This window comes from Verruconis gallopava (genome assembly GCF_000836295.1).
Source record: "Verruconis gallopava strain CBS 43764 unplaced genomic scaffold supercont1.81, whole genome shotgun sequence".
NCBI classification, from domain to species: Eukaryota; Fungi; Ascomycota; class Dothideomycetes; order Venturiales; family Sympoventuriaceae; genus Verruconis; species Verruconis gallopava.
The window spans coordinates 14,728-42,276 of record NW_015622217.1 but is presented as its reverse complement, the minus strand read 5'-3'; the positions used below and the strand labels follow the sequence as shown (position 1 = coordinate 42,276).

The window sequence follows — 27,549 nt, the reverse complement described above, 5'->3', positions numbered from 1 at the left end:
CCCCCCCCCCCCTCCTTCAGGCCTCCGTTCCTATCCGTGCACGATACCCCGCCATCCCTGGCCCTTCAATCCCCCCAGTCCTGACCTTGCCTATCCCACTCGCTTTTGGTCGTTCAATTTAAATGTCAAGTTGACTTTACACAAGATCGTGTATGACCGTCTTCCTCTTCTGAGGGTTCATTTCTGACATTTGGCCTGACGCAATCATTTTGTTCTGCATTTTACCTCGGGGGTATAACACTATAGAACCAAGTGGTTGATACCATTAATTTTCCAGTATATGTAATAATAAATTTAGCAACCCACTGCAAGTCGTTTCCTAATATCAACCCTGATCTCTACATTCCTTGCATTGAGTGGAATTGGCGGGATGATCCATCACACGCGCGTCAAAATTCGTCTTTGAATATTTTTTTCAAGCTATTTCTTTCCAGCTCATAACTCTCCACTTTTTTTTGACTCGCAGCAAGCTTGTCAAGTAACCATCGAACACGAGGTACAATCTCGCCTGGCGTTCTCTGTAAGTCGCCGAGTAGTTTCAGTTCGTTTTCATATTTCTCAACTGCTGCAGTTTCTGTTCTGATTAGTTCACCTAAAATTCCCAAGTCTAGCCGGCTTCGGAGAACAGAGTCTTCTGATAGATGCTTAAAGGCAGGAAGAAAGATAGGCTTTCCAGGCTTCACTGCCCGTGGCCTCCCGTTCCTGGCAACCATTATGGAGATCAGTTCAGCTTGTTCAAGTGCTCGCAGAATTGCGTCTCCCGATCCTCTGAAGACATCAGCGAGTATTATTTCGTTATAGCGGAGGATCCCCGAATCGGACTCTGCCAAACATCTGATGACATACCAAGCCTGTTCTGCCGTCCATTTGCGAGAACTCCTGTCATCCTGAACAGTGAGATACATTTTGAAAATTTCGGATGCTGACTGCTCGATCATTTCTCGGACGGCTTTACGAGGAGTTTCGCCAGCCTTTATACGACGGGCCAAGAACTCGAGGTCACTAAGTCTACCCCCGATGCTATCTATGCATTCATCCAACTCGTTTAAATCTCTTCTCCGCTGAGATGGTAAGAGCTCCTTGCCCGGATTTTCCGGGTCATCACTCAGGTCACCCTCACTGTCGATGTGAGAGATTACATACTGCTTAGCAGCTGCAGGTGAAGCATCGCTAAGAGATATCTGTCTGAAGACACGATCAGGCAAGGCCTTATTCAAGCATTTTGAAAAGGACATATCGTTAGTTAAGAAGATCACGTGTGCAATGTTTGCAGTCGTCAGCCTTGCCGCCCTGTCCCATGAAGGTTAGACAAACACACTAATTGTTGTCTCAAAGCTCACCATTCTGCAATCTTGTCATAAATGATGGGATTATCCTGACTCTTGTGCAGAAAGTTATCGATTACCACAACAGGCCGTCGCTCCGGATGAGCTTCAAGATATTCATCGTCAGATAGATTCGCATCTTTCCCATTTTCCTTCCGAGACTCAAGCGCAATATATTTTAGTGCGGTCGCTGTATTGTTCCATATTTTCACCAATTGTGTCTCGAGAGTTTCCGAAAAGCCAGTTTTCACGCCCGTAGCTCCTTGTGCGGCTAGGTCAACCCAACCACTAATGTTATTCATGAAGGAGAACACGGGTCGATAACCTACTTCTGCAGCAGCGGCAGATATAGTTGCAGAATCGCCTCGCGCTTCTTGTATTTGTTTACAGTCAACCACCAACTTATACTTGCGATGCTTGAGTGCTTCCTTGACAAGTTCTCTTGTCCCCGAGCCGCGTGGACCTTGAACAATATTGAAAGTATCCGAGGATTCAAGGAGCCAGCCTCGAATCTGGTCTATGTTGGCCTTGCGATCGTTCCAAATGACATCCATTCCAGCCTCATCAGTAGACCTGCGATGGAAAAGGTCGGTAGTTTGTGCTTTAAACCAACGATAGAACTTGTTGTCTGAGATATCGAATTGTCGTGTAACATGTATCTTAATAAACCACGTTCGAATCCTACATCATATTAGCAAACAGAAGATAAGCGCTGTTGTTCGACTTGGACTCACGGGTCAAAAATTGCCACAGTGACTCCTGCTACAAGTGCGGCGGCAACAGGGAGCACAACGCGAGTATGCGTGGAGACCCAATCCCACACCCAGTTTGTCTTTGCTTTACGCTCATACACGAGTCGCAAGACAGTTCCACATTTACCACCCCCTTCAGCCTCCGGTATGATTATACCATGAAGGCAATTTTTGGCCATGATCGCTTTGTGAATGTTGGCAAAGTCAACATACGCAAAGCGTGGGAGTAACTTAGAGTCAGGCGGCTGTGGAATTATATCGACAAGCTTGCCATATGGTCTAAAGAAGCTGTACAGCTGCTCTTGTGAGAGCTCGACTGCGTCACCGTTAGGATCAGTGGCAACGAATTCGACTCTTATCCTAGTGCTGGGCAAGCGATAAAGATCCTCCACCCATGGTTTTCCACGAACTAGACTAGCACGTACGCGATCAAAAGGATTCCACCACGGCCTGATGCCTTCTGATTTTAGATAATCCGATATTCTGGTCTCAAATTCCTCGGCTGAGATACTACTTCCATATGTGAATTTGACGAATGCGCCACCTTCTTTGAACCTTGGAAGGACTTCAGTCACTTTGATTGGCATTTTTAGGTTTTGTACAATGTCCAATGGATTCTTCTTAGATTTCGAAAGGGTGACCTTAATCATCTTGCCGAGTATGTCTTCCGCCTGCCACGGCAAGCGCAGCAGCCATTTGAATCGCAGCGGAAATACATCTAAGGGCAAGTTAGAAGAGCTTATGGCATAGAAATATATCGCACAGCCGTACTCCCAAAAAACAGGACGCCTTCATTGGAATCAATATGAATATGGCCAGATTTGCCCTCGCCAGCCTCCAAGGATAATGCCCGAAGGCAATAAGCTGGCTGACTCGATGTTGAGGGAGAAATTAGGAGCCTATATGATGACCTTAGTATTCTCTGTACTTCAATGGCAGGTCTATGAACCCCGGGTACCTTGAGGCTTTATAAGGGGAGCTGATACCAAAAGGCCCTCTCTTGTGCACTGATATGAGTGCCAGTTTCATTTTTCCTTCTCAGTCTTGAGTTACGTAGCTGTTAAATTTCAAAATGTTGACGGCATCTTCAATTGCTTGGAAGGTTGGGGAGATGTGGTGAAGACTGAATTTGCAAGAGAGTCAAGCAAGGTTCGCTCATTCAGGGGTCGGGCTGCGCTAATGCTCGAGCCTTGACGTCACAATGAAGTTCACACGCCAACCAAATGTGCCAAGCACACTTAAGACGTTCTCCGCAAACATTTTATTGCGTATATGTAGAACTATGTATAATACAATAGCAATGAAATCAACGTCGTTGTGGGGTCCTGGTGGAGTTCCGCAAACCAACGCCTGTAATATTACCTGAGAAGTCAGGTGAGCTCTGAACGAAAGAAGTACAAGCAAGCGGCTCGCCCTCATCACTCATTCAACTTCCCCTGGTACTGCTGTTGCTTTGTGAGATAGGGTTGGTAGAACGCGTTGCTGAATGTAAATTTATTTTCATCCTACTCACTGCTACTGTCGTCTTCCTGTTCAGTATCAGTGTGCTCATAGCTGCCAGCCAGAGGGACATCATCATCTAGATCGCATTCCATTCCTATATCTTCTAGATCCCTTGCGTCTTGCAGCGTACCATCAAGCTCCGCGTCCTCCATACCGAGCACAACTTGCGTGTCGTTACTTGGCGACTCGTGTAATAAACTTGGCGCATCAAAGGTGACGCTTGCTGTGAATTCGGCATCTTCATCGGATAGAGCACCCGTATGCTCTGCATCGGGCACATCGGCATCCAGGTCTTGTTCTTCCTGATCTAGAAGTCCGTCGTGGTTTGCACCAGGCTCGCCCAGGGTGGCCAGTCGAGCAGCCTCCTCTTGTGCGCGCAACTCCGCATCCCTGCGCTGTATCTCAATTTGTTCCAGCCGCTCTTGTGCCTCTTCTAGCTTGGATTGAAGAGTTTTCGTGATGCCTGGTGGCCGAAGCCAGTTTGCGCCGTATCGTCTCACACTGGATTTCCTGAGCTGAATGATCTGCTCATCAGCATGAAGCGTGGAGAGAGCTGTATGTGAAGTTGTCATCCTCCGCGAGGATTGCGGGGCAGGAAGTGTCTGCATTCCATTATGCGCATCGATTTCGAGTGGTCTGGAGAGCAAATGCTGGCGTCCGTCAGATCAGTTTGTAGAAACATGCACGTACTTCGAGAAAGAGATTTCTTACGTGGCGTGGTAAAATTGCAGGCAGTGATAGCATCCTTGGAAGATGGCATGAGTTTTTTGTTCTCAATCGTGGGTAGCTTTGGACAGACGACAAGGGGCGAGAAGATTAGCAAGATGCGTTCAATGATGTTGTAGCCTCATGATGTTTCATAGTCATCACAAGATGAGTGTCGCTCGCGGAGGACTTTAGGTTTTGTACCATGCCAAGATGCAGTACCGTAGGACAGCTCTACAGATTGCCAAGGCTACAGTCCAATTTAGTGTATTGAACTGCCAGCGTCACAAACAGGTCACTCTGACAATCTTCGTACACAAAAAGGGAATTCACGATATAATACGACTTTTACAGCTGCATGGCCGTTTCAGGTCCCGCTGAAGAGGTTAGGCAACCATTTTGAATCTATTGTGGGCAGGGGTCCTGCAGCGTAGTTCTAATAAAGGAGCAGCTAGAACTACACTAGAACTACGCTCTGAATTTTTTTAAGCTATTATGGACCCTTCAAATTCTCGCGATTCGCACCACTATTCCTCAACCCACGATCGAAATCAGAAGCACACAATCGCTCGCCTTTGAGTTTTCGGTCAATATGGTTCTGTTTAGAAGGAGCTACCTCTGGCGCGCCTCGCTAATGAACTTTGACGTACCGAACGCCGACAGTATAAAGCCCCTGCTCATTTGCTGCAAAGGCATGATGCGTACAGTAAGTTGGCGTTGCTCGACTTGTTCTTAGCGGCGCTGACATCTACCATTTTTATTGATGTTCCCACCGAAATTCAATGCTAGAAAACTCCTCTACCCTAAGAGCCAGGAGACTATTGCAAAAAACTCCACAGTATTAATCAAACGAATCAAGTGCTTATGAGTATGGTTCTCTTTTCGCTTCTATCTCCAGATGCGATCTAAACGTTCTGCTATTTTCAATAGCATGGACTAGATTTTGTTTTTGTGCCTGTCTATTTGCACAGTACATGGGCTCCTGATAGTCTACTCATGCATCTTAATAAAGTCTCTAGGTGGATATAGAATAATTATCATTTGATGGTAGCATTACTCCTAATCACGTAAATAAGGCAGTGGATGTCAATGTCTGTGCGGAAGATCACGGGAACGATGAATGGTGCATAAGTAAGATCGTAAACCTGCTTAGTTCATTGTATGCTGTCTTGACTGATGGATTGTATGGTTGTTCTCCTGTCGCCTACCCCTGGCTCTCCTCTCTTATCTAGCCAGCGTTTGCTTATGTCACGTGATACTTGGTATGTGCTTAGACTGACAGTGGATTGAGGTTTTGCTCACAGAAAAGATATCTCGCATGAGCTTTTGATACTATACATTTCCTGTCGCAGTCCGGTACGTCTTACTGCTTTATAATCCAATGGATTGTGAGACTTATGACATGCTTTTTTAGCTATGTTTCTCTTTTCATGCATTGAGTTTTCTTCAGATGGGGATACGTCGAAGCGTCTATTCAATAGATCCCATGTACTCTCAACTCAGCCTGAGCGATGAGAAACCGCAGGCTATGCATTTAGTGCACTGCCATAATAAGGTGAGCTCTGGTGCGCTGAGCACACATTGCTGCAAATTTTCAAGCTTGACACTGATGTAGAGAACTAATATTGAATCATTATTGACGACAATGTTTCTCGTTGTGATACACAGTGTTACGTATAAGGCTGGCGCTGGCGCTATAGAGGCAGGTGCAATGCAGGTAGACAATCCTGAATGTTGGCCGCTGCTCTCTGTTGTGAAGTTTCGTGCAATCATGTAGCCCAGATCTATGAGGTTTTACCAGGGCACAATTATAGATAGTCTCGTAGAATGTCCACAGGAACTGGTAGGCTCGACGAACATTTCGACTGATACAGTAATTGAGTGGTGTAACAACAATGTATGATTTTATGTCTGTTCTTTCCCATACTTTCTCGAATTTCATTACGGCGTCAGTATTAAGCATGTAGCTATATTTTCTAGACAGAACAGGACAAGAGCACTTGGTCTATAACAAAGCCATACCGTGCATATTGATTATCGGTTATTTTCTTTACCTACGCGTAAAATTTGAACTTCATCAGTTGAGCGGCGGTCGATATAGTAATGTTTAGGTCTAAAGGGGGTTATGACATTTGTGCTTTCTTGAAGAAGTTGGAATGCTTAGACTGAAATATCAATAAAGCTCTATGGAAATTGCGAAACCTAGTCGAGAGGTGCTTAGTGGCATATGACATAAGTAAAGATAGATAAGACGCATGTTGGCTCGGCAGGTCATGAAGCTCCGTCACAAGCGAAAGTATCGAAGACCGGAACATACTTTGTTGATGATTGTACAAGTACAATAAAGCTCCTGCGAATGGAAATACTACTTATCTATCATTGTGTTTCCGCGGTTATCAGGTTCTTACGAGGGGCGTTCTCGATCTTATTAAGGAGTTCGTAGGGCGGTCGCTTCACAATACCACCAGTGACAGGCAGCTGCGAGCCAACTCCAGTGAGAAACGAATCAACGTCTCGAGCGCATTGACGTCCTTCGTTGATACCCCTGTCTCATGTTAGCAGGATAAGAACGAGCTAGAATATTTCGACATACCAAACAATTAAGCTTTGGCCCCGTCTACAGTCACCCGCAGCAAAGACTCCTGGTAAATTCGTGCTGTACTGTCCAGGCGGAGTCTTGACGTTTTTGCGTCCGTCCAGCTCAATTTTTCCATCGAGAACACGTTCCTCGGGTCCTAGAAAGCCCATTGACAGAAGAACAAGATCAGCGGGGAAAAACTGTTCACTTCCTTCAACTTGCTTCATATCCCATCCCCCTGTTGCGCTCTTTGTCCATTCAACGCGTACGGTATTGATCCCCTTGACTCTGCCTTCGCCGTCATCTACAAAATCTTTCGACATGATGCAATATTCTCGTGGATCTTTGCCCATGTGTGTTTTGACCTCGGCATGACCGTAGTCGACCCGGTAGATACGAGGCCACTGCGGCCAAGGATTATCATTGGCTCGTTCTGGAGGAGGTTGGGGGAGGAGCTCAAAATTGATGACTGATTTTGCACCATGACGAACTGAAGTACCGATGCAGTCATTACCAGTGTCACCGCCACCAATGACTACAACATTTTTACCCTTGGCTGATATGTATGAACCATCCTCTAAACCAGAGTCTAGGAGCGACTTGGTATTTTTGTGCAAGAACTCCATTGCGAAATGGATTCCTTCCAAGTTACGTCCAGGAATGGGCAGATTCCGAGCAACGGTAGCTCCAGTAGCTACTATGACGGCATGGTTGGAAGAGCGCAGTGATTCAAGAGTAACGTCTCCCTCACCAACCGTCACTCCGGGCTTAAAGTTGACCCCCTCTGCTGCCATTAAGTCCACACGACGCTGAACGATCTTTTTATCAAGCTTCATATTTGGAATGCCGTACATTAGGAGACCGCCGATGCGATCAGCGCGTTCGTAGACTGTGACCATATGACCAGCCTTGTTGAGCTGATCAGCGGCAGCAAGACCAGCAGGACCAGACCCAATGATTGCAACTCGTTTTCCGCTTCGATACTTTGGAGGATTTGGAACTATCCAGCCCATTTCGAAACCCCTGTCGACAATGGCACACTCGACAGATTTGATGCCGACAGGATCTTCGTTGATGCCCAGGACGCAAGCACCTTCGCAAGGAGCTGGGCAAACACGGCCAGTAAACTCTGGAAAGTTGTTCGTCATCAGCAGTCGGTTGAGTGCATCACGCCACTGGCCTTGGAAAACAAGTTCATTCCATTTCGGAATAATGTTGCTGATTGGACATCCGGTTTCCGATTGGCAAAAGGGAACACCACAATCCATACAACGCGCTGTCTGATATTTTAACTCATCTTGATTAAGGCGTTTGGATAACTCGGCCCAGTCCTTGATCCGTATTCTCGGATCTCTATATTTCTCAGATCGTCGTTGGTAGAGCTTGAAGCCTCGCGTCTTGTCAAGGACCAGAGCGCGTTTCTTTTCCGCTTTCACATCACTCACACTCTCTTCAATGTCGAGCAAATGATGTTTTTTGTCTTCTTTGGGTTCCAAGTCATTTTCTTTTAACTTAGATTCCTCGTTCAAAGTTCGAGCTGCATTGCTGGATAAGATGGGCAGCGAATATTCATTCTTTTTCGCAGCAGCTGCCTTGGTCGCCTCTTCCTCAAGAACACGCTTGTAATCCGTTGGTAGAACCTTGACAAATCGTGGAAGTGCCCGGCTGAAATCAAGGAGAATGCGAGCAGCCAATTCAGAGCCAGTGTAATGGTGATGGTCCTCAATTAAGCCGCGAACAAATGCAATCTCAGACGGATCATCGATCCCAGAAAGCTCGACCATTTCTTGATTGACTTTGCCCTCGAAGTCATGGTGCATGTCGAGAACATATGCTATGCCTCCAGACATGCCAGCAGCGAAATTGCGACCAGTGGGGCCAAGTACGAGCACACGACCGCCAGTCATGTATTCACAACCATGGTCACCAACACCTTCGACAACAGCTATCACACCAGAATTGCGCACGGCAAATCTTTCGGCCGCAACACCTCGGAAAAAGCAGGTTCCGCTTGTGGCACCATATAGGCAGACATTGCCAATTAGTATATTTTCTTCAGCTTTAAAAACGGCAGTGCGAGGTGGATAGACGATCAAACGCCCACCAGAGAGACCCTTGCCAACATAGTCATTGGCGTCACCTTCAAGTTCCAATGTCACACCCGGAGCTAAGAATGCGCCGAACGACTGACCGGCAGAACCTCGGATATTAACGTGAATTGTATCTGCTGGTAAACCAGCTTCGCCGTAGCGCCTTGATATTTGATATGAAAGTGTGGCCCCAAGAGCGCGATCAGTATTGATAATATCGCATTCGATTCTGGTAGGAAGGCCCTTCTCAAGAGCAAGCTCAGACTCGGCAATGAGCTTGTTGTCGAGACGGAGGTGCAACTTGTGATCTTGCTTGCGGACATTATAAGTTGCGACACCTGGTCGAAGTGTATGTGCTGGAGTTAAGATCAAAGACAAATCAATGTTCTCTGTTTTGGGGGATCGTAAGTCATCTCTAACTCGTAGAACCTCAGATCTTCCAACCATCTCGTTGACAGTTCTAAATCCGAGCTTAGCCATGATCGCTCGGAGCTCATTGGACACATAATAGAAAAAATTGATCACGTGCTCCGGAGTGCCGGTGAATTTCTTCCTTAGTTCAGGATCTTGGGTCGCAATACCAACTGGGCATGTATTAAGATGGCATTTCCTCATCATAATACAGCCCATGGCAATGAGAGGCGTCGTAGCAAAGCCGAACTCTTCAGCCCCAAGGAGACAGGCGATTGCAACATCCCGTCCCGTTCTGATCTGACCGTCGGTTTGGACGACAACTCGACCACGTAAATCGTTCAGGACAAGCGTCTGATGTGTCTCGGCGAGACCAAGCTCCCATGGTAAGCCTGCATATTTGATTCCGGTCCACCTGGATGCACCAGTGCCACCGTCGTGACCCGAAATCAAGATGTGATCAGCTTTAGCTTTGGCTACACCAGATGCGACAATACCAACGCCAGTCTCGGAGACAAGTTTTACAGATACACGAGCGCGCGGGTTTGAGCACTTCAAATCGTAAATGAGCTGTTTGAGGTCCTCAATAGAGTAAATGTCATGGTGAGGTGGAGGCGAGATCAGTCCCACACCTGGCGTAGAATGTCGAGTCTTTGCGATAGGTCCAGAGACTTTATGACCCGGTAGTTCGCCCCCTTCACCAGGCTTCGCCCCTTGTGCCATCTTAATCTGAAGCTCATCAGAATCTGCGAGGTAGTTTGAGGTAACTCCAAAACGGCCAGAAGCGACTTGTTTAATGGCCGACCTCATGGTATCACCATTTTCCAACCGGAGACTCCGCTCTGGATCTTCGCCTCCTTCACCTGTGTTAGACTTGCCACCAAGCCGATTCATTGCTATAGCTAAAGTAGAATGTGATTCCATTGATATTGATCCATACGACATGGCACCAGTACAGAATCGACGGACGATTTCGGTCCATGGCTCGACCTGGTCAATAGGAATGGGCGGTCTTTGCTCAAAATCGAAGTCAAGCAAACCTCGAAGAGTGCAGTCTTTGATACGCTCGAGTTCGGCGCGAGAGTATGCTTCGTACGATTTGTCATTCTTCGTGCGAACCGCATCTTGTATGTTTGCAATAGCCGTTGGATCATTCACATGAGGCTCACCACCATCTCGCCAATGATATTCACCAGTTTCAGCAAGACCAGGAACTTCTACAATGGGATGCGTTGGAAAACCTCTCTCATGTAACGCGAATGCATCCTGCGCAATGAGCTCAAAGGTCATACCTCGGATTCGAGTCGCTGTGCCTGTAAAACAGCGATCAACAACGGAGTCATCGATTCCGAGTGCCTCGAAAATTTGGGCACCTTTGTACGACTGTAATGTCGAGATACCCATTTTGCTCATGACTTTGAGAATACCTCCGTCACAAGAGTGTTTGTAATTTTCAATTAGCTGTTGTTCTGTAAGTGGCTTGCGAATTAGGTTTTCGCGTTTCATTTTCAGAATGCATTCCATCGCCAAGTATGGACAAATAGCATCGGCGCCGTATCCAACCAAGACGCACATGTGGTGCACTTCGCGTGCCTCGCCAGTCTCCACAATTAGCGCTGCCTTCGCTCGCCACCGATTTTTGACCATATAGTGATGGACCATACCAGTGGCTAATAGAGTAGAGACCGCGACACGTTGTGCGGAAGTAGCACGGTCCGAAAGTACGAGGATGCTGTAATTTTCTTCAATCGCCTCCGCTACAGTGTCGCAGATGCGGTCCAAAGCATTAAAATATCCTTGAATACCTTCGCTTTTGGGAAACGTGATGTCAATAACCTTTACACTCCAACCAGGATACAACTGCTGAATAGTGTTCAATGCTCTGAACTCTTCGAGAGAAAGAATTGGTGAGGGCAAAAGTAGACGTCCGCACTGCGTTTCGTCCATTTCCAGCAAGTTGCCTTGAGGACCCACATATGCTTCTAAGGACATGACCACTGCCTCACGGATGGGGTCAATGGGTGGATTGGTGACCTGGGCGAACAGCTGCCGGAAATACTCGTATAAAAGACGTGGTTGTTGTGCCAGACAGGCCAAAGGCGCATCATTACCCATAGAGCCCAAAGCTTCTTTGGAATCAGCGGCCATGGGCCCCAAGAGTAAGCTCACCTGTTCAAGGGAATATCCAAACGCCTTAAGCCTAGGGTCTTCCTGAACTTTTGTTTCAGATAGGGCGTATGACAAATCGACACCTCTATCAGCGAGCTCACTGTAAATCTGTGGCAGGGAAAGCAAATGCTTGTCAATCCAAGCGCGGAAATTATGGCGACTTGCGACTGTCTGCTTCAACTCTGTATCGTCAACAATGCGGCCAGCAACAGTGTCCACCAACAACATTCGTCCTGGCTGCAAGCGTCCTTTCTGTACGATTCGCTCAGGATCTATGAGAATTGTGCCAACTTCGGAAGCACAAATGATGCGATCGTCATCGGTAATATAGTATCGACAAGGGCGCAGACCGTTGCGGTCGAGGTTGGCGCCACAGTAACGCCCGTCCGAAAATGTGAATAAGGCTGGACCATCCCAAGGCTCCATCATGCATGCTGCCCACTCATAGAAAGCTTGCTTTGCGGGATCCATTGAGCGATTACCTTGCCAAGCCTCTGGTACCATCAACATGACAGCTTCGGGTAAAGAAAGCACGCCGTTAATGGTAAGCAGTTCCAGGACGTTGTCAAATGCAGCAGAGTCCGACCCACCGTCCTCAATGATGGGATACAAAAGGTCGAGTTCATTTCCAAAAAGCTTTGACTTCAACACGCCTTCTCTGGCTCTCATCCAGTTCTTGTTGCCACGTAAAGTGTTTATTTCACCGTTGTGGGCAGCCCAGCGTAGAGGTTGAGCACGATCCCAGCTCGGAAAGGTGTTGGTGGAGAATCGTGAATGAACCAGTGCGAAATGTGCCTCATAGTCTACGTTTACCAAGTCATGGTAATACTCATAGACCTGAACAGGAGAAAGTTGGCCTTTGTAGACGATGTTCTTATTGCTCAACGAGCACAGGTAAAACCAATTTTGCAAACCAATGACGTGTGTTGCTCGCTTGCGTAGAAGGTAGAGTTGTCTTTCAAAATAAGCTTCATCAAAGTCTTCGGCAAAAGTCGACTTTGGTTCATTTGAATCACCATATGCGGACTTGAGGACAACGAAAGGTTGAAGGATGATGGGTTCGCGTGAAGCAGCGGCAGGACCTAGCAAAGTAGAATCTCTAGGAACCTCTCGCCAGCCTAGCACACGAAGATCAAGTTCATCGGCCACGCTGGCGAAGGTGTCGATTGTTTGTTTCAAAACCGACTCATCAGGCTTAAAAAACAGGTTGCCAGCTGCATACTGTCCCATATTTGGAAGTTTGATGTTCTGCTCACGCTCAAAATTCTTTAAAAAGAACTTGTGAGGAATGCTGGTCATTACACCTGCTCCATCTCCGTCCCGAGCATCGGAACCAACGGCGCCTCGGTGTGTCATGTTGCACAAAAGGCTGCGCGCATCTGTCACGATCTTGTGGCTCGGGTTGCCCTTTATGTGTCTGCAACGCACTTAGTTCAAGGACCACAATTGGGGTTGAGCAACTTACGCAGCGAATCCAACACCGCAAGCATCCTTCTCTAGGCTAGGGTCGTACAGAGCCTGCTTGAGAGGGAGTGTGCCGGCCCATGATTTGTTTTCCGATGTCTCCTGGTAAGGGAAGACGCTGAAGGGCAGCTCCTCCTCCCCATTGTCACTCACTTGGATGCTGTTGCTGTCGGCAAACGCGACTTGTACCATTCTTTCGGCGCGGTCGCCGAGGCAAATCGCTTGATTGGGGGCTATAGGATGCGACTCTGGCGGAGTATCGGTTGGAAATATTGCTCGCTTGAGTGAGTCCTATGACAGGCTGTGCGAGGAAGGAGTGAATTTCGCAAAGTCAATGACACTAGCAGAGAAAAAAGAAAGAATCAGTGTGTCGTCTCAGCAACGCTCGAATGAGTTTGCAAGGCCAATGCCAATTCTCCCAGAGGATCAGAAGTACAACGGGAGTGGGAATGGCGGTAGAGCGGGAAAGCAGCAAAAAGAAAGCAATAGGCTGGATATCTAGGTTGTTCGCCGCGGTGAGTGACATCCAGCGGCAAGGCAAAGTTCTCGATTATTGCATGTGATGGAGGTGAGAATGATGTCCTTTGTGACCACAGCGCGTACGTCACAGTGAAAACACAACTTGATTTGAACTGCAACCGCACGGCAACTTTTGATAAGGAATGCGCCAATCATGTCAGGGCAATTTAAATCGATGGCTGGACGACGAAGGATGGCGAGGCAGATGAATAAAAGTGGAAGACTTACAACACAGGTTCGTACAGTGACTGGCAGGCTCACGCAGAGATGAAGAATGGGGTCGTGGAAGCAATCGAGTGCGGGAAGAGGTTGAAAGAGATTATTGAGACCGAGGCCGTGATCTGATCGTCGAACGGGACGAGGACGACCTTTTGAGGACTTTTTTTTCGGAGCTTTTGAGTGGGGTCTTTTTCTGTCACTTGATCTAGGCCAGCTGGTGCGAAAACAGGCCCACGAGCCATCCATCCGTCGTGCCCTTCTCACTTGCCGCTGCTCGCTCCCTTCTGCTCGCTCCTCTCCCAAAGCTTGTTGCATCCGCCCACTTGCCACCGTCGACTCCTCGCAGCCTGGCCTTTCAGACTTAACGCTTGCCACTACCCACTGAGCCATGCGTCAACGGAGTGCTCACGTTCTTGTCGACGTCTGCTGGCTACACTGCTCGCGGACCTAGCGTAAACTTTCGCGTGTCGAGATGGCACCTGCACTAAAGAAGGGATCGGAGCCAAGAAGCATTGGTTCAATAGCTTCTGAGGGATCTGCGCGGTCCCAATAGCCTCTTCTGCTTTGTCAATATAATGCTTCTCTCCGACAGCGCAACGAGGCAGAGGGAAAAGAAAGTGTTCCCCCACATCTGCAGAGTCCTGCAGGAAGCAAAACGCAAGAAGCTAGGCCTAGCTCGGGCTCCAGGGTTCCCTGTTTGAAACCTTCCCTTGGGCGAGATTTCAGTAATGGTTTGGATCATTGCTCATTAGTCTGCTTGACAAGCCCATGCCACATTGCGAGCTCGTGGGCGCCGCCGCCCACGTCCATCACTTCAACCTTCGTTGATTGGTGCGGGGCAGATAGTCGCGAAAAATGTTTGCTGTCATCCAGCACCCTGAGCACGCCTCTTATCTTGCACAACTGCGGTGCTGACTATCGTCTTTCACGGTTCATTTTTAGGTCTGAAAAAAAAAAAGCTTTGCGTGCTCAGCAGACCCGGAGTCCTCCTCTCCTCGTTATCCCTTGGCCCCCTCTGAAGAGCCCATCGCCGCGCCGGACACAGAATGTACCGGCTGATGTTTACCATCCCTCCTATAGTGAGCCGAAGGACGGGGTGATAAGGCTACGAAATTGTATTATCGAGCATATCGTGAACGCTACAGTAATAACTGGTTTTTCCGAATGCTAGGCACATTCAAAAGGGACCGAATAAACATGCATACGCAGGCCACAAGGCTGACGAATCAAGAGCGAGGTATCGCTCAACTCTCCGGTCTCGCAAGGTTGATCACTCTCTTCCGGCTCATTACCGTGCTTAGCCATCTCTACAGTCGCGGAGCGTGTGCCGAACGATGGATTTGTTGTTACTCAATGGAATTCGAAGTTTAGGCGGTGAAGACGAGATGTTTCTAGATGCAATGTTCTCCGTACTAAAGCGCAATCTCGTAAAACTCATTATCATTCAGATTTTTGAAGTTCGAGGAGCGCCCCCCCCCCACCCCTCTCGGGATGCCCTGCGATGTGTCGTCCATTTTCACAGAAGTACTCCTGTAAGGCTGCCTTGACCTAAATCCGACCAATAAGTGATATTGTCTGGAGAGAAGTCATTGTGAACCTGCATCGTAAGCGAATTCTTAGTTTGACAGCGTCATACAAGATCTTTGTCCTCTTTGCTCACAGCTGTGCTATTGCCTCGAAACGATTTGAAGCGAAGCCTTTGTTCAGATACTTCGTCAGCCCAACTTCATTCACGATTGGAAAATCTCGCCCGGCTTTTAAAGTGATTTGATACACCACTCGCCTGCAGATCAGCGGTAGTCAACAAAGTTAATGCACCAACAATGCTAAATTCAGTATGACTGATTGCTAATCGAAGTACTTGACATCACGAAAAAATAGATGAACAAAATCCATGACGATGCCTCTCGTCATTGTCTCATCACATAGAAGCTATCACAGACTGGCCGTTTCCTATTTACTGAGGGTCTTCGGCCTAAAATCAAGAGCTGTTTACTTTGAGAAATAGTGAATGTTATCTTGAAACTGTTTTCCAACTTGTTTAGCGGAGCCTTCTTCAGAGTTCTCGCGCCGTCTTACCCAAGAGAGATTGAGCTGGGTCAAAGTCGCTGTTGTCAATGGTGCAACAAGATGGCGAGCTGCGAGGGTTGGATAGTGTGCAAATACCCAACTCATTAGCGTCCTTCTATCAATGAAGCCAGCAATGTGTTCGATCATTTCGTTAGGTAATGATAATAAGGGGTCGCTGCCGAAGGCAGGAGGTGAGCGAATAATGCGTAGTCTCAGACGGGTAATTTGAGGAAATCGATTTGCATGTCGATATTGGAGGGCATCGTAGCCAGCCAAAGCGAGAGCAACATAGTCATTCCAGGACAGGTGATCCAATATCATAAGTTGCAAATCAAGCGGAAGAGTGAGAATACTTGGTCGCGATGCCATGTTTCTTCCGTCAGGAAATTTGTAAGATCGAGAAGATTGCCCCGTATGTTTCATAATCTCAGTCAAGACCACTTTCTATTAGCCCAACCAATCACCTCTTGGGTTCGCGAAGGTATTGTATTGCTGTTTCGTCGACTGACTGCGTCATTCCAAGTGAGATTTACTTCGTCTCGCAATCACTATGTCTTGTAGCGTACGCCATGTCATGCCAGATAAGAACCACGCGTATATCGCAATTACAAAGGTCAAAGCAACGGTTGGTATCAACGACTGAGGAAGGATATCTAGCAGGTAAGAGTCGAGGATAATGTCCGCACCTACGTCGAGCGGATGCTGCATCAGTGTACGTTCGGCTGCAACGAAGTCGGAGGTGCTGCGCAGGCGAAGGAACAATACTGGCTCGTTCTCAATAGCGCTGAATATGTTAGAGCATATTTCTTTCTGTGAGCGCTCGGAATATTTGGTCAGAGAAGAGATAAGTTCTGAAGAGCCTGCAACCTCGGAAAAGCTGAAGATATCAAGCCAAAATTTGGTCGGCTGCTGCCACGTGAGGGTTAATGAACTTTGCCTGTTGTGATTTCAGGGTAGTAGCAGTGCTTACAGTGGCTACTGAGCACACACGGACCTCGTAACGATGGCCAATCTGAAGTTCGTGGAGCAGATACCAGTCCTCCCTAATCCTATCTTGCAAAGACTCAACATGTGCAGGAGGAGACACAGTCAATCGTCGGTATATAGCAGACAACCTTGGAGTAAGCACAGGAAGGCACAGAGGTGTGGGCAGCTGCGTTGGTGGAGGAACAGCTTGGGGGAATTTGAAAACAGTCTTCTCCGTATTGGCCGGAACGCCAATAATGAATTGAAATATGAGGCAAATTATGGGGTGTTTGCGCATGATCTATGTCGTTTCAGCACTGTATAGCCATTGTTATCTCTTGTAGATCGGAATCGGCAGGAGAATGGAGGACTTGCAAACCAGTGGCGTGAACAAACTGAGATTTCCCTGACTGGCTAGTACGTCTGAGTTGGCCCAAGCTCGAATTCTTTCATAACACAACCACAACGTATAAGAGGAGTAGTTATTGTTGAAATGTAAGTCTCACAAATTAGTTAGCCTGTACGGCTTCTTTCACACCTATCTTTCGCCATTGTCGAAATCGTATACGTCTTCTGTATGTAAAGGGTTTTCACAAGCTGGCTGCACATGAGGGACTGAACCCATAACTATGACGTTTCTGTTTAGTGTAGACTAGGACTGTTCGGGAAATGAGAATTTGTAAATTCCTTGCCAGCAACACAATCAATTGGGAAGAATCTCATCTCAATTTCATCCATACCATTCGTAAAATGGGGTGGGGTATCTACGTAGTTGGGGCGGAAATTTAAAACAAACCCAAATCTCCGTCATCGCCGCCCCGAAGCATTCAACTCATGATACCGAGAACCTACACAGTGGAGACATGTTCAATGGTCAAATTCGGGAGCTACTCGGTCGTCGGTGGAGCTTGTGGTTATGCTAGACCTGCACAAGTCCTCACTACCAGAGAAAGTAGCTAGCGAAATTCGATGGCTGAGGGCGCTTCCTCCGCGCTCTCTACCTGTTAGTGGGGAGCTCAGCGCAGCTCCACTTAGTGACCCAATATGCGTTTTCTCAATCGTTGATGGTGGAATGACTTTTGCGCCTGTGGCTGGACTTGGATTAGTATATGAGGATCGCCCTTCCGAGTTCGTGTACTTTTCTCTCAAGCGCTTGATTTCTCTGAGGCGATTGCGCCACGGCGAGAAATGTTCTCCACCTTCACGATTTTGCCAGACAAGGCTGAACACTGATGCATTGAGTGCTAGCAGCCTGACAAAGTCTGGCAAAGCTTTGACACTGAGCAATTTCGATTCCGCTGCAGGTGATATCTCCGGAAAACCACGCGCAGATAGGACTTGTACCTTGTAAAAATGATCCTGCGGATGTGCTTCATCTGATGAAAACGTAAAGGAAGGTTGGGACTCGGGTGTAATCACAATATAAACATAGTTGAACGCAGAAGGAAAGGTATCAAACTGAAAATCCTGCCCTGACTCGTTCCATACTATGTTGACGAAGTCATTGCCAATGTGACTCTTCTTTTTGACGCACTGTGGGTCATGATCGGTGTTAGTCGGCATCATTGTAGTGATGTGAAACACAATCTCTGTAGCGCGATCACGCCAGCAATAGGTAAATGGACCATCAGAATCCTCAGTACGGTCTAGCCCCTGAGTGTTGAACCCGGCGTTTCGTAGGCGTGTTAAGACCCCGAGTCTGCTGATAAAGGCAGTATAATCAGCAGAACCGTGTGTGTTGCTCAAGATTGCCGCTTCCAGTCTCTGTCCTTCGCCGATGTAAATTACTCCGACTTTATGTCCATCGACTGTAGAATTGCGATCAAAGTTGCTGATAGCTCGGGTTACAGTATCATCCTGAGGGAGGAGTATTGGTCTGGGCAAAGTGGTATCGAGGAGGCTGTACGATGAGTAGAATTCCTGCACGATATCCTCCGGTAACACTCCAGTGAAGGAGGAAGAATAAAATGCATCCGCAGCAAGACCGGTAGTAAGTGGAGCGTGGTGGCGCGGAGGACTTGTGAGAGATGGTCGGAACACAGAATATCTGGTACCAGATGGCCTGCGCCTGGTTATTTGCGAAACTCCTGTACGGCCAGCGGTAGCAACAGTCAAAAGACTAAAACCCACGATCCAGGTGCGTTGCGTCACCTCACCATCCGTTTCCTTAGCAAAATGTTCATCATAAGCTGTTTCATCACGATCAGTGTATGCGACTTTTTCCATCATGTCAATGGTCACAAGGCCTTGATCTTCGATGAAAGATTTTCCATCTAATGACTGGTAAGTCAAATTCTTTGCAATCCACGGCATATACATTGGTCGGTCGTCTAGCCGCAAATTCATAAACCAGAAGGTGATGACATGAAAGGCCAATGCATAGACATACTGAGGGATATCCTCGCTGTTGCTACGTGCCTTGGACCTAGTATCGGTGTCTTCGAGTAAACGGAGTTCTCGAAAGCTATCACTGTGCCGCATCTGCATTTTGCTCTGCCTTGCAGAAGTTAAACGATCTCCCTTTTCGAGATCCCGCCCTTGTTTTTCCCGTACATATTGTAGGTAGCGAAAGCTGACACCAAAAACCATCTTGTACTCGTCCTCGCGAAAATTTTTGTATAGATCAGGTAGACGTGCAAGCATGACCAGGAACTCAAGGATGTGCACAGCAACATATTGCTGCGTGATGATCTGGGACATTTTTTGTATAATACTGTCGAGCATCTTGCTTACAGAGAGCGGTAATTCATGGCAGCATACAGAGAGGGCGTGGATGCACCATTTGGAGGTCCGGTCCCAAGAGCCCATGCCCAGTATAAAGGTTCGAACGAGCTCGTCTTCCTCACTTCGTGCGAAGTGATTGTGGTACCCGATGAGTATGGTCAAAATATGAAAGAGGCAGACTGCAACGTCTGCCTTCTTCAAAGACGTATGATTCGGTGGTTCATGGAAAGTGGAGGCGCGAAGTTGGTCGCACAAGACATTCCTTAACAACCGAAGCTGCGGTACGCAATCGCGAAAAAGACTTCGATTTAGGAGTTGTGCTCCAAGATGTACGATGAGGTAAGAATAGATCTCCCAATCAGTATCGGGTTGCTGTAATAAGCTGATGACAGTTTCCAGCCAGTATGCAACCTTGAGAACGACTGTTTCTTCTCGGTTCATTCCCGTAGTAGAATCGTGGTAGGAATAGACAAAGATACTAGCTTCCCCAGTTGGTTCTTCAGGAAGCCCTTTTGGGCCAGGATAAAACCACAGTGGTGGCACTGGCTTCCTGGCTTCGCCATTCCTCTGCTTAATTGTCGTATGGTTTGACGCATTGCTGCCCGAGCCACCTTCCACATCACGTGTGTCAATTGTTGATACTTGATCCACGTGCTCCATAGGAGTTGCACTTTCGGCTGTACGGCACAAGACTGCAGCTATTCGTTCAGATTCTGAGAGAGCCTTAATATAAATTGCATGGTTGCTGGAGGCACGTAGCCGAAACAGAAGTTTGAGCGCGCAGATGCGAGCATCAATGCTGCAATCTTGACTTGAAGCAACCTTGAGAACAAAGGCGAATAAAGCTTCAGTCTTACGAGCCGAGTTGTTAACATTGTGGATGAACATGCGAATGACATGCTTGACCGCAGTTCGGCATAATGAGGGATAATTCTGTGCTGGGAGTCCAGTAGGAAAGCTAATGCTGGGTAACAAGTTGACTGCTTTGGGGGGTCCTGATCGTCGTTGGAAAACAGTGATACGAAATATTGTCAAGATTGACAGAAATAGATCAATGTCTGCTCGTTCTACGACCGCAGCACTAAAGTCAGCGAGAGAATCAAGAACGACGCCGTCTATTTCCATCGCCATCCTTTGAAGAATCACCATCGCCAGTTGGGATGCAGAATCAGCCGACACCAGCTCAATGGTGCTCCACGCTTGCTTAAGAACGTCGATGACCAAAGTGCGTAGGTAAGTAGGCCGACTGAAATCGTGGAGAAAGTTGACGACGAGTTTCCGACATGTTTCCTCCCAGCTCGGACTCACTGGTAGAATAAGGCCTTCGTTCGCACAATAGGTAATGAGAAGCTCTGCTGCTGTATTGCTCAGCCGTGTTCCGAGTTGTATAAGCAAAGAAATGACCGAATCCTTCTGCTGAACGTCAAGGCGGTTGAAAATTGTTGCCAACTTTGAGACGATGTCCTGCAAGTTTCGACAGGCAACAGCAACGTCTACAATTTCTTTGCGCCTCCGCCCATTCTGGTTACTAGATTGACCTATCCCCTCACAACAAGACGCGGACTCGCTACGGAAATTGTGCGTGTCAGTTAATGGCAATGGACCACGAAAAGTGTCAAGGGCGAGTATATCGGCAGACTTGTTAATGCAACCAACAAGCGTCTCCCATTCAGGTTCCTCCAGAAGTAGAGCTTGCAAATCAGATTGAAATAGAAGCTCCTTAATGTGTCTCAAAATGTCCTCGGCCAAGAATTTGTCCTCATATTGCAAGCCTTGATCTGCTGCCGAAAGAAGGGTTGCGATGTGAATCTGCGGCAATCCATACGCACCATTTTTTTCCAAAAGATGAGCTAAAAGGCGAAACGCCCCTCGACAGATCATTCTCTTATGGTTTACCCCACCATCTTGTACAATTTCCAGATAGGTGATGATCGCTTGATTCCCAAGATGCGAAGTAAATATGTCAGCAACAACATCCCACGAGCGACTCTGAAGAGGTTTGACTTGACGGTAGACATCAGCAAGAAGTTCCAGGCAGTCTCGAAAGGATGCGGAAGGAAGTTGTGTGAAGGTGAGTAACGCCACGACCACATCGATAGAGTTGTCTACATCGCGAGGAGCCGTGGTTGTCTGGCATATTGAATAAACCGCGCGAACAACAATTTCCAGCTGGTCCTCGCAGAGCATCTTTGCATTGAACTTGATAACAGATATGATGAGCCGGAAAATATCATTCAAGGTGCCTTCTTGGCTTGTGCCATTAGTTCTTTTTGCCCGGCGCTCGCCGTCAACGACATCAAAGCACGTCTTTAAAGTTTTTGCGGCAACGGACAAGACATCGCGCTCAACTGAATCAATGTTTCTGCCGCCGCAAGTCAAGGCTTTGAGAATCTGCACGTGTAGATCCACATGATTATCCCGGACAGATAGCTCGCGAAGTGAGTCAAAGAAAATATGTCTCTCATTCGAGGTCAATTTACGAGAGCTTGCACAACCAAGGAGTAAGGTCATGCCGGCCATTAAAGCCTCATCCGAGGTGTGTAATAATAAATCTTGCCCAAGTGTCCATATTGCAAGCGGACTTCCGACGTTGTTGTGATGGAGTGCTAACCTGAGCTGGAGAGCTGCGTTAATCCTTTCCGGCTGGGGTCGACTACGTGACAACTGCCGCAGAAGTTTTGTGAGCTCTGAAGGCGGACCAACCACATTAGATGGAATGGCAGCCAAAGCTGCGTCATTGCTCTCCGGAGAGCTGGTTGTAGGAAAAGGCTCGTTTCCAGACTGTGTTTCCTGATTTATTGTGGCATTCCCTTGCTCTGCGAAATTGCTGTTCGAGCTTGGAGCAATGGTCGGTTGCAAAATGGAGGTCTGGGAGGATGGCTTTAGACGGCCAGTTGAGGTCAGGTTACGGAAGGCAGTCAGGATATGAGCGGCCGAAGATCGTCTATCCGGTGTTTGTGCCCATTCATCTTCTCGGGATAGCGGCATTCGGGAGACTTGGTCGTATCTTTCCTGGTCTTCGTAGCAATCAGCACATAGATTATAAGCTTCCCAACAGTCCACTGAGCTGGTGACTAGAGGTCATCGAGTGCACGAGGACGTCCTCCTGCGAAGCCATAACTCAGTTCTACTTCTCTCAGGATGTAGACCCTTAAGGGAGAAGTGCACCGGTCGAACTGACGACACTGGTCAAAGCAAATTGTGACGGCAGGAAGCGTGAGTGATAATGGGGCAACCTCTCTTATTCGAAGTCCAGTAAGGAGGGAGCGAATAGAGTTCCAGGCAGGACTTTCACTCACCATAAGCTACGGTTCAACATAAGATGAGACGGGAAATGTGCGACGTTCATAGAGATAGTCAAAAGCGGCAAAATGTAAGAGGGGCGTGAGAATCTTGAATCAAGGCATGTGCGCTTTTCACGACACTCAAGATGTGAGATACGAATCCAGATGAGACTACAAAGTTAGAGGCAGACAAAGCGGCAAGCACGAGGGAGAGAAGGACGATGACAATGAAGACGAAGACGAAAAAAGGAAGATGATGCTGGCCTTTGAGCTCTGCTATGAGACTCAATTCATGTAGGACCTCAGTTCGGCCTAGTGCGACTTTCGGTTAGTTTTTTTTCCAATGACCCACGTGCACTTTCTCAAATTCCGCTCGGTTCCATCGAGGATTCGACGACAATAAGTGTCTCGATGTAAGTCACGGTAGGGCGACTAGGTCAACATCTACGACATTGCGGCCTTCGTTACCTTGCGCGGGCACCATATCGGAACCGTTGGGAAGCCCATGTTGGCGAGTTCTTTATAAGCGGGCCACCTTGGCTAAATCTGCCCAAGTTAACTAAGGTTGCATATGTATTCTGTTCCTCAATATAAATATTGTCTGTGCGTGCCATTTTGTTTCTGCCTCACTCGACCTGACCGGCAACCTTCTTTCCGCGACTGACACCATTTTCTTCTAATATCGTGCCACCATCACGAATCTTTACGAACGCACACCGGCTGTTGTGGCAGTAGATATGGCAACAGCAGACCCTTCCGTCATCGCGCACTTGCTGCAAGCTAGTCAGGATCCTACCCAGACAAAATCCGGTACGTGTTGTAGCTACGTGCTAGTCTTCTCAAGGACTGGCAGTGCAAATGTTTTTCTGAACGCACGGCACCAGCTAACTCTCCTTGTTCAGCTGAATCAGCATTGCGTGATGAAGAGCAGAAACCAAATTTCTCGCTCTCCCTCCTACACATTGTCGCCGTCGACTCATACCCTCCCGCCGTGAGATTGGCAAGTGCTCTTGCGTTCAAGAACTTTATCCGGCGCAACTGGACCGACGCGCAGGGCAGTCACAAGCTTCCGCAGAATGAGGTGGTGGCGATCAAGACAGAGTTGATCGGTCTTATGACATCTGTCCAGCCCAGCATACAAGTGCAGCTCGGAGAAACCATAAGTTTGATAGCTGAGAGCGACTTTTGGGAACGATGGGATACCCTGATCGATGACCTCGTATCTCGCTTGACTACGGACAATGCGCTGGTAAACAACGGCGTGCTTCAAGTCGCACACTCGATTTTCAAACGGTGGCGCCCTTTGTTTAGGTCTGACGAACTCTACACCGAAATCAATCACGTACTCAGCAAATTTGGTCAGCCATTTTTGGTTGTTCTTCAGAACACGGATGCTGCCATCGCATCTCATCACAATGACAAAGCTGCGCTATTACAAGACTTCGCTTCGCTCAACACAATAATTAAGCTCTTCTATGACTTGTCGTGTCAAGATCTACCTCCGATCTTCGAGGACAATCTCCAGGGCATCAGTGCTCTTTTGCATAAGTACTTGGCCTATGAGAATCCCCTGCTGCACACAGACGACGAATCGGAGTCAGGGTTGCTCGAGTTTGTAAAAGCTGGCATTTTTGAGGCGCTGTCTCTGTACACTCAAAAGTATGAGGATGCCTTTGGTCCTTATTTGCAACAATTCAGTAGTAGCTCATGGCAGCTTTTGACTTCGATCGGCCACGAGACCAAATATGACATTCTTGTTAGCAAGGCGCTACAGTTTCTTACCTCAATCGCCAAGATCACACATCATGCACAGGCATTTAATAACGAAGTTATTTTGAATAAGGTCATTGAGAAAGTCATATTGCCGAACCTGGCCTTGCGCGAATCCGATGTTGAGATGTTCGAAGATGAGCCCATGGAATTTATTCGTCGAGATCTTGAGGGCTCTGACAATGAAACCCGACGACGCGCCGCCACAGACTTCCTGCGGCAGTTGATGGAACAATTCGAACAACTTACGACCACGGTAGTGCAACGATATGTCGAGCACTATTTGCAGGACTATTCGAAGAACAAAGCGTTGAACTGGAAGTCGAAGGACACTGCTGTTTACCTCTTCTCCTCAATAGCTAGGAGCAGGGTTGCTACGACCTCAGCAGATTACAAAACTCTCAACGCCTTCGTTAATGTCCTTGACTTTTTCCAAAAGCATGTCTCGGCCGATCTCACGAGTTCAGACATCCACTACATTCTTCAAGTTGATGCTATCAAATTTGTCCACGACTTTAGATCACAATTTACGGCGGATCAATGGCAGGAGGCCTTCCCGTTGCTCGTACAACACCTCAACAATTCAAATTATGTGATCTACACATATGCTGCGATTGCTGTCGAACGCGTTTTATATCTGACTACTGAGAACAAGCAACCCGTAATACCGAGGAACCAAGTTACTGCTGTCGCAAGCCAATTATTACAGCATCTTTTTAAGCTTATTCAAAAGGACTCGGCTCCTGAAAAGATTCAAGAGAATGAATTTCTCATGCGTTGTGTGATGCGTGTTCTCATTGTCATTCGTGATGGAGTCGTTCCCATTATGGACATGGTCATACGTAATTTTAACAACATTACAATGGTCATACGCCACAATCCTTCCAATCCAAGGTTTTACTACTATCATTTCGAGGGCATTGGAGCTCTTATTCGCTTTGCTGCCCCTTCTAATCCTGAGAAACTAGAGAATTCTCTTTACGATCCATTTGCAGCAATTCTCCAAGCAGATGTCCAGGAGTTTCAGCCGTACATATTTCAGCTCTTCGCAGCCCTTCTGGAGGCGAATCCTTCTGGCACACTTTCAACCTACTACCAACAATTGATCCAACCAATCCTTCTCCCCACCTTATGGGAGTCAAAAGGCAATGTTCCAGCTCTAGTTCGCTTGCTATTGGCCATAATACCTCGAGGAGTCCAAGTGATTACAGAAAATAATCAGATTGAAGCCATCCTCGGTATTTTCCAAAAACTCATCGCGACAAAGTCTCAGGAATCATATGGATTCGATCTTGTCGAGTCTGTAGTTACACACTTTCCATTCGTTGCAATCAAGAACTATTTCACGACCATAATTCAACTAATGCTTGGCCGACTTTCGAATTCTAAAACTGAGGCCTTCGGTATTCGCTTCACCCGATTCTATCACCTTATCTCAGCTCAACTAGATAAGGGCTTTGGCACAGACTTCTTTGTTGGTGTCTGTGATGAGGTTCAGCAAGAGTAAGTTCAAATTGGTGAGCTGAACAGTCCTAGGCCTAACACGATACAGTGTCTTCCGCCCACTATACCTCCAGATTATTCTGCCAGATACGCAGAAATTGACACGGCCACTGGACCGTAAAACTGCCGTCATATCCCTCACTGTTTCCCTTACGGATGCACAAGCCTTTGTTGAGCGTTATCCAAAGGGATGGGCTCTAACTTGTGAAGCTCTACTTAAGATGTTAGTAAGCCCACCAGTTGTATCGGTCGCCGAAGATATGATAGTGGACCAGGATGTTGATGACTTGAGCTTTGGTGTTGGCTTCACACAACTCAATACATGCAAAAAGCCTCCTAGGGATCAATTCGCTCAAGTGGCAGATGTCAAAACGTGGGTTGGACGACAATTAAAAGAGGCTGAAGTCAAAACTGGTGGGAGAATCAGCGACTACGTTCAGCAGAGACTGAATGACGAGCAGAGAGGAGCATTGGTTCAACTGATGAGTTAAAATTTCGAGAAAACGACGACTTGAGAGTTTCATAGCTAAGTCATTGCTACATCGCAGGCACAGAGTTTCAGAGCGTGTACATATAGCCAATAGTGAGATAAATGGAGACTTCACAATCATCAATGACAGGCTATTATAAGAAAATTGAAAAGCACAGCCAAATGAATCAATCGCTAAGTGCGGAATACACTTTTATTTCGCACTTGATAGTGGTTATCTTTACTTCTGCGTGCAAAGTCTTAAGCTTGTTCTCGGGTTTAGAGCGGATTTTGTTTATACAACTCAAATAGCTTAGATACGCGCATTCTTTATTTCCTATCCTGGCAGGTTTTAGACGATGACAGATTTCAAAATCCCTTTTAAAGTAGGAACCGGGGAGACCTTTCACCATAAAACACACGTGGGCAGCGGGGGTCAGATGAATGCAGTCTGTTCCAGAAAGTATTGCAGAGGACCTCAAGCAAAAAAGAGGTCGAATCTTTTCGAGGATATGGACGCGAGGCACTTGCAACTGAAGCAAGTGTACAACAATGACAGTTCTCAGACTCTATGCGCAGGAGTGTTATGGATCAATAACATGCTTGATGGATTTGCCCGGCCAGTAGAAATTGGTTGAGGGCTCATTCTGCTCATTTCACCCATCCGCGGCAGAATGAGCAGGATGAACAGATTGGATTGGTCTTGGCCGCTGAGCGGAGCCTTTGCGCTTATTACGCTCCTTTTGCTCAATTTGTTCACCCTGAGCAAAATAATTACCCATGGGGAAAGGGTCTGTATGAGACTCTAGTTCGAAATGAGTTGAAAAAGTGCAGTTTAAATTGACTAGTTTATCTAGTTTATCACTTTAGTCACACATAAATACTCTCGCTCCTAAAGAAGACGATCCCAAGTTATGAACATATTCTCAACCTTCTCTATATATTCTGCCCACATCAGCCTTGACACTAACAGACCCCTTCCTCGCTCTAGGAAGCTCATCCGGTCCAAAGTGGCTCGCACTTTAGCA

General features: G+C 47.3%; 6 protein-coding genes across 10 annotated transcripts; 1 reads left to right on the top strand and 5 right to left on the bottom strand.

Annotated features, from left to right (window-relative positions):
* Positions 1 to 149: 149 nt before the first annotated feature.
* Positions 150 to 3,226, bottom strand: PV09_09573 (uncharacterized protein). The gene is made up of 5 exons (XM_016363655.1): positions 3,036 to 3,226; positions 2,849 to 2,976; positions 2,060 to 2,795; positions 1,341 to 2,006; positions 150 to 1,290 (listed from the first exon to the last, which is right to left on the bottom strand). Exons 1-5 carry the CDS (start codon positions 3,104 to 3,106, stop codon positions 390 to 392), a joined length of 2,502 nt encoding a protein of 833 aa, XP_016208533.1. The 5' UTR covers positions 3,107 to 3,226; the 3' UTR covers positions 150 to 389.
* A 97-nt stretch (positions 3,227 to 3,323) lies between these two features.
* PV09_09572 (uncharacterized protein) lies at positions 3,324 to 4,643 on the bottom strand. The gene is made up of 2 exons (XM_016363654.1): positions 4,292 to 4,643; positions 3,324 to 4,230 (listed from the first exon to the last, which is right to left on the bottom strand). The coding sequence occupies exons 1-2, from the start codon at positions 4,322 to 4,324 to the stop codon at positions 3,583 to 3,585; spliced, it is 681 nt and encodes a 226-aa protein (XP_016208532.1). The 5' UTR covers positions 4,325 to 4,643; the 3' UTR covers positions 3,324 to 3,582.
* Positions 4,644 to 5,932: 1,289 nt separating this feature from the next.
* On the bottom strand, positions 5,933 to 13,905 carry PV09_09571. 4 transcript variants are annotated; one of them, XM_016363650.1, is made up of 5 exons: positions 13,745 to 13,905; positions 12,999 to 13,646; positions 6,879 to 12,950; positions 6,603 to 6,830; positions 5,933 to 6,487 (listed from the first exon to the last, which is right to left on the bottom strand). In XM_016363650.1, the coding sequence occupies exons 2-4, from the start codon at positions 13,187 to 13,189 to the stop codon at positions 6,662 to 6,664; spliced, it is 6,432 nt and encodes a 2,143-aa protein (XP_016208528.1). In that variant the 5' UTR covers positions 13,190 to 13,646; positions 13,745 to 13,905; the 3' UTR covers positions 5,933 to 6,487; positions 6,603 to 6,661. The 4 variants fall into 4 exon arrangements, with proteins under 4 accessions (XP_016208528.1, XP_016208529.1, XP_016208531.1 ...); XM_016363651.1 differs by having other exon boundaries at positions 12,999 to 13,495; XM_016363653.1 differs by having other exon boundaries at positions 12,999 to 13,337.
* A 1,388-nt stretch (positions 13,906 to 15,293) lies between these two features.
* Positions 15,294 to 17,130, bottom strand: PV09_09570. Of its 2 annotated transcripts, XM_016363649.1 has the most exons (3): positions 16,776 to 17,130; positions 15,815 to 16,714; positions 15,294 to 15,760 (listed from the first exon to the last, which is right to left on the bottom strand). In XM_016363649.1, the coding sequence occupies exons 1-2, from the start codon at positions 17,067 to 17,069 to the stop codon at positions 16,319 to 16,321; spliced, it is 690 nt and encodes a 229-aa protein (XP_016208527.1). In that variant the 5' UTR covers positions 17,070 to 17,130; the 3' UTR covers positions 15,294 to 15,760; positions 15,815 to 16,318. The 2 variants fall into 2 exon arrangements, with proteins under 2 accessions (XP_016208527.1, XP_016208526.1); XM_016363648.1 differs by having other exon boundaries at positions 15,294 to 16,714.
* Positions 17,131 to 17,357: 227 nt separating this feature from the next.
* Positions 17,358 to 23,330, bottom strand: PV09_09569 (uncharacterized protein). The gene is made up of 2 exons (XM_016363647.1): positions 22,795 to 23,330; positions 17,358 to 22,512 (listed from the first exon to the last, which is right to left on the bottom strand). The coding sequence occupies exon 2, from the start codon at positions 22,481 to 22,483 to the stop codon at positions 17,639 to 17,641; it is 4,845 nt and encodes a 1,614-aa protein (XP_016208525.1). The 5' UTR covers positions 22,484 to 22,512; positions 22,795 to 23,330; the 3' UTR covers positions 17,358 to 17,638.
* Positions 23,192 to 27,212, top strand: PV09_09568 (uncharacterized protein). Its single transcript, XM_016363646.1, has 3 exons — positions 23,192 to 23,589; positions 23,682 to 26,052; positions 26,102 to 27,212. The coding sequence occupies exons 1-3, from the start codon at positions 23,517 to 23,519 to the stop codon at positions 26,541 to 26,543; spliced, it is 2,886 nt and encodes a 961-aa protein (XP_016208524.1). The 5' UTR covers positions 23,192 to 23,516; the 3' UTR covers positions 26,544 to 27,212.
* The last annotated feature ends 337 nt before the right edge of the window (positions 27,213 to 27,549 follow it).

Bases quoted from the DNA above. Each gene is read 5' to 3' on its own strand.
- PV09_09573 (XM_016363655.1), bottom strand. From the start codon at position 3,106: ATGAAACTGGCACTCATATCAGTGCACAAGAGAGGGCCTTTTGGTATC. The intron at 2,977-3,035 runs GTACCCGGGGTT...GTCATCATATAG, and splicing joins TCCCCTTATAAAGCCTCAAG to GCTCCTAATTTCTCCCTCAA. The intron at 2,007-2,059 runs GTGAGTCCAAGT...AATATGATGTAG, and splicing joins ACTGTGGCAATTTTTGACCC to GATTCGAACGTGGTTTATTA.
- PV09_09571 (XM_016363650.1), bottom strand. From the start codon at position 13,189: ATGGTACAAGTCGCGTTTGCCGACAGCAACAGCATCCAAGTGAGTGAC. The intron at 12,951-12,998 runs GTAAGTTGCTCA...AGTGCGTTGCAG, and splicing joins TGCGGTGTTGGATTCGCTGC to ACACATAAAGGGCAACCCGA. The intron at 6,831-6,878 runs GTATGTCGAAAT...AACATGAGACAG, and splicing joins GGCCAAAGCTTAATTGTTTG to GGGTATCAACGAAGGACGTC.
- PV09_09569 (XM_016363647.1), bottom strand. From the start codon at position 22,483: ATGCCGCTATCCCGAGAAGATGAATGGGCACAAACACCGGATAGACGA.
- PV09_09572 (XM_016363654.1), bottom strand. From the start codon at position 4,324: ATGCTATCACTGCCTGCAATTTTACCACGCCAC. The intron at 4,231-4,291 runs GTAAGAAATCTC...GACGGACGCCAG, and splicing joins CTGCAATTTTACCACGCCAC to CATTTGCTCTCCAGACCACT.
- PV09_09570 (XM_016363648.1), bottom strand. From the start codon at position 17,069: ATGCGCAAACACCCCATAATTTGCCTCATATTTCAATTCATTATTGGC. The intron at 16,715-16,775 runs GTAAGCACTGCT...CTCACGTGGCAG, and splicing joins GTGTGTGCTCAGTAGCCACT to CAGCCGACCAAATTTTGGCT.
- PV09_09568 (XM_016363646.1), top strand. From the start codon at position 23,517: ATGGCAACAGCAGACCCTTCCGTCATCGCGCACTTGCTGCAAGCTAGT. The intron at 23,590-23,681 runs GTACGTGTTGTA...CTCCTTGTTCAG, and splicing joins TCCTACCCAGACAAAATCCG to CTGAATCAGCATTGCGTGAT. The intron at 26,053-26,101 runs GTAAGTTCAAAT...AACACGATACAG, and splicing joins TGTGATGAGGTTCAGCAAGA to TGTCTTCCGCCCACTATACC.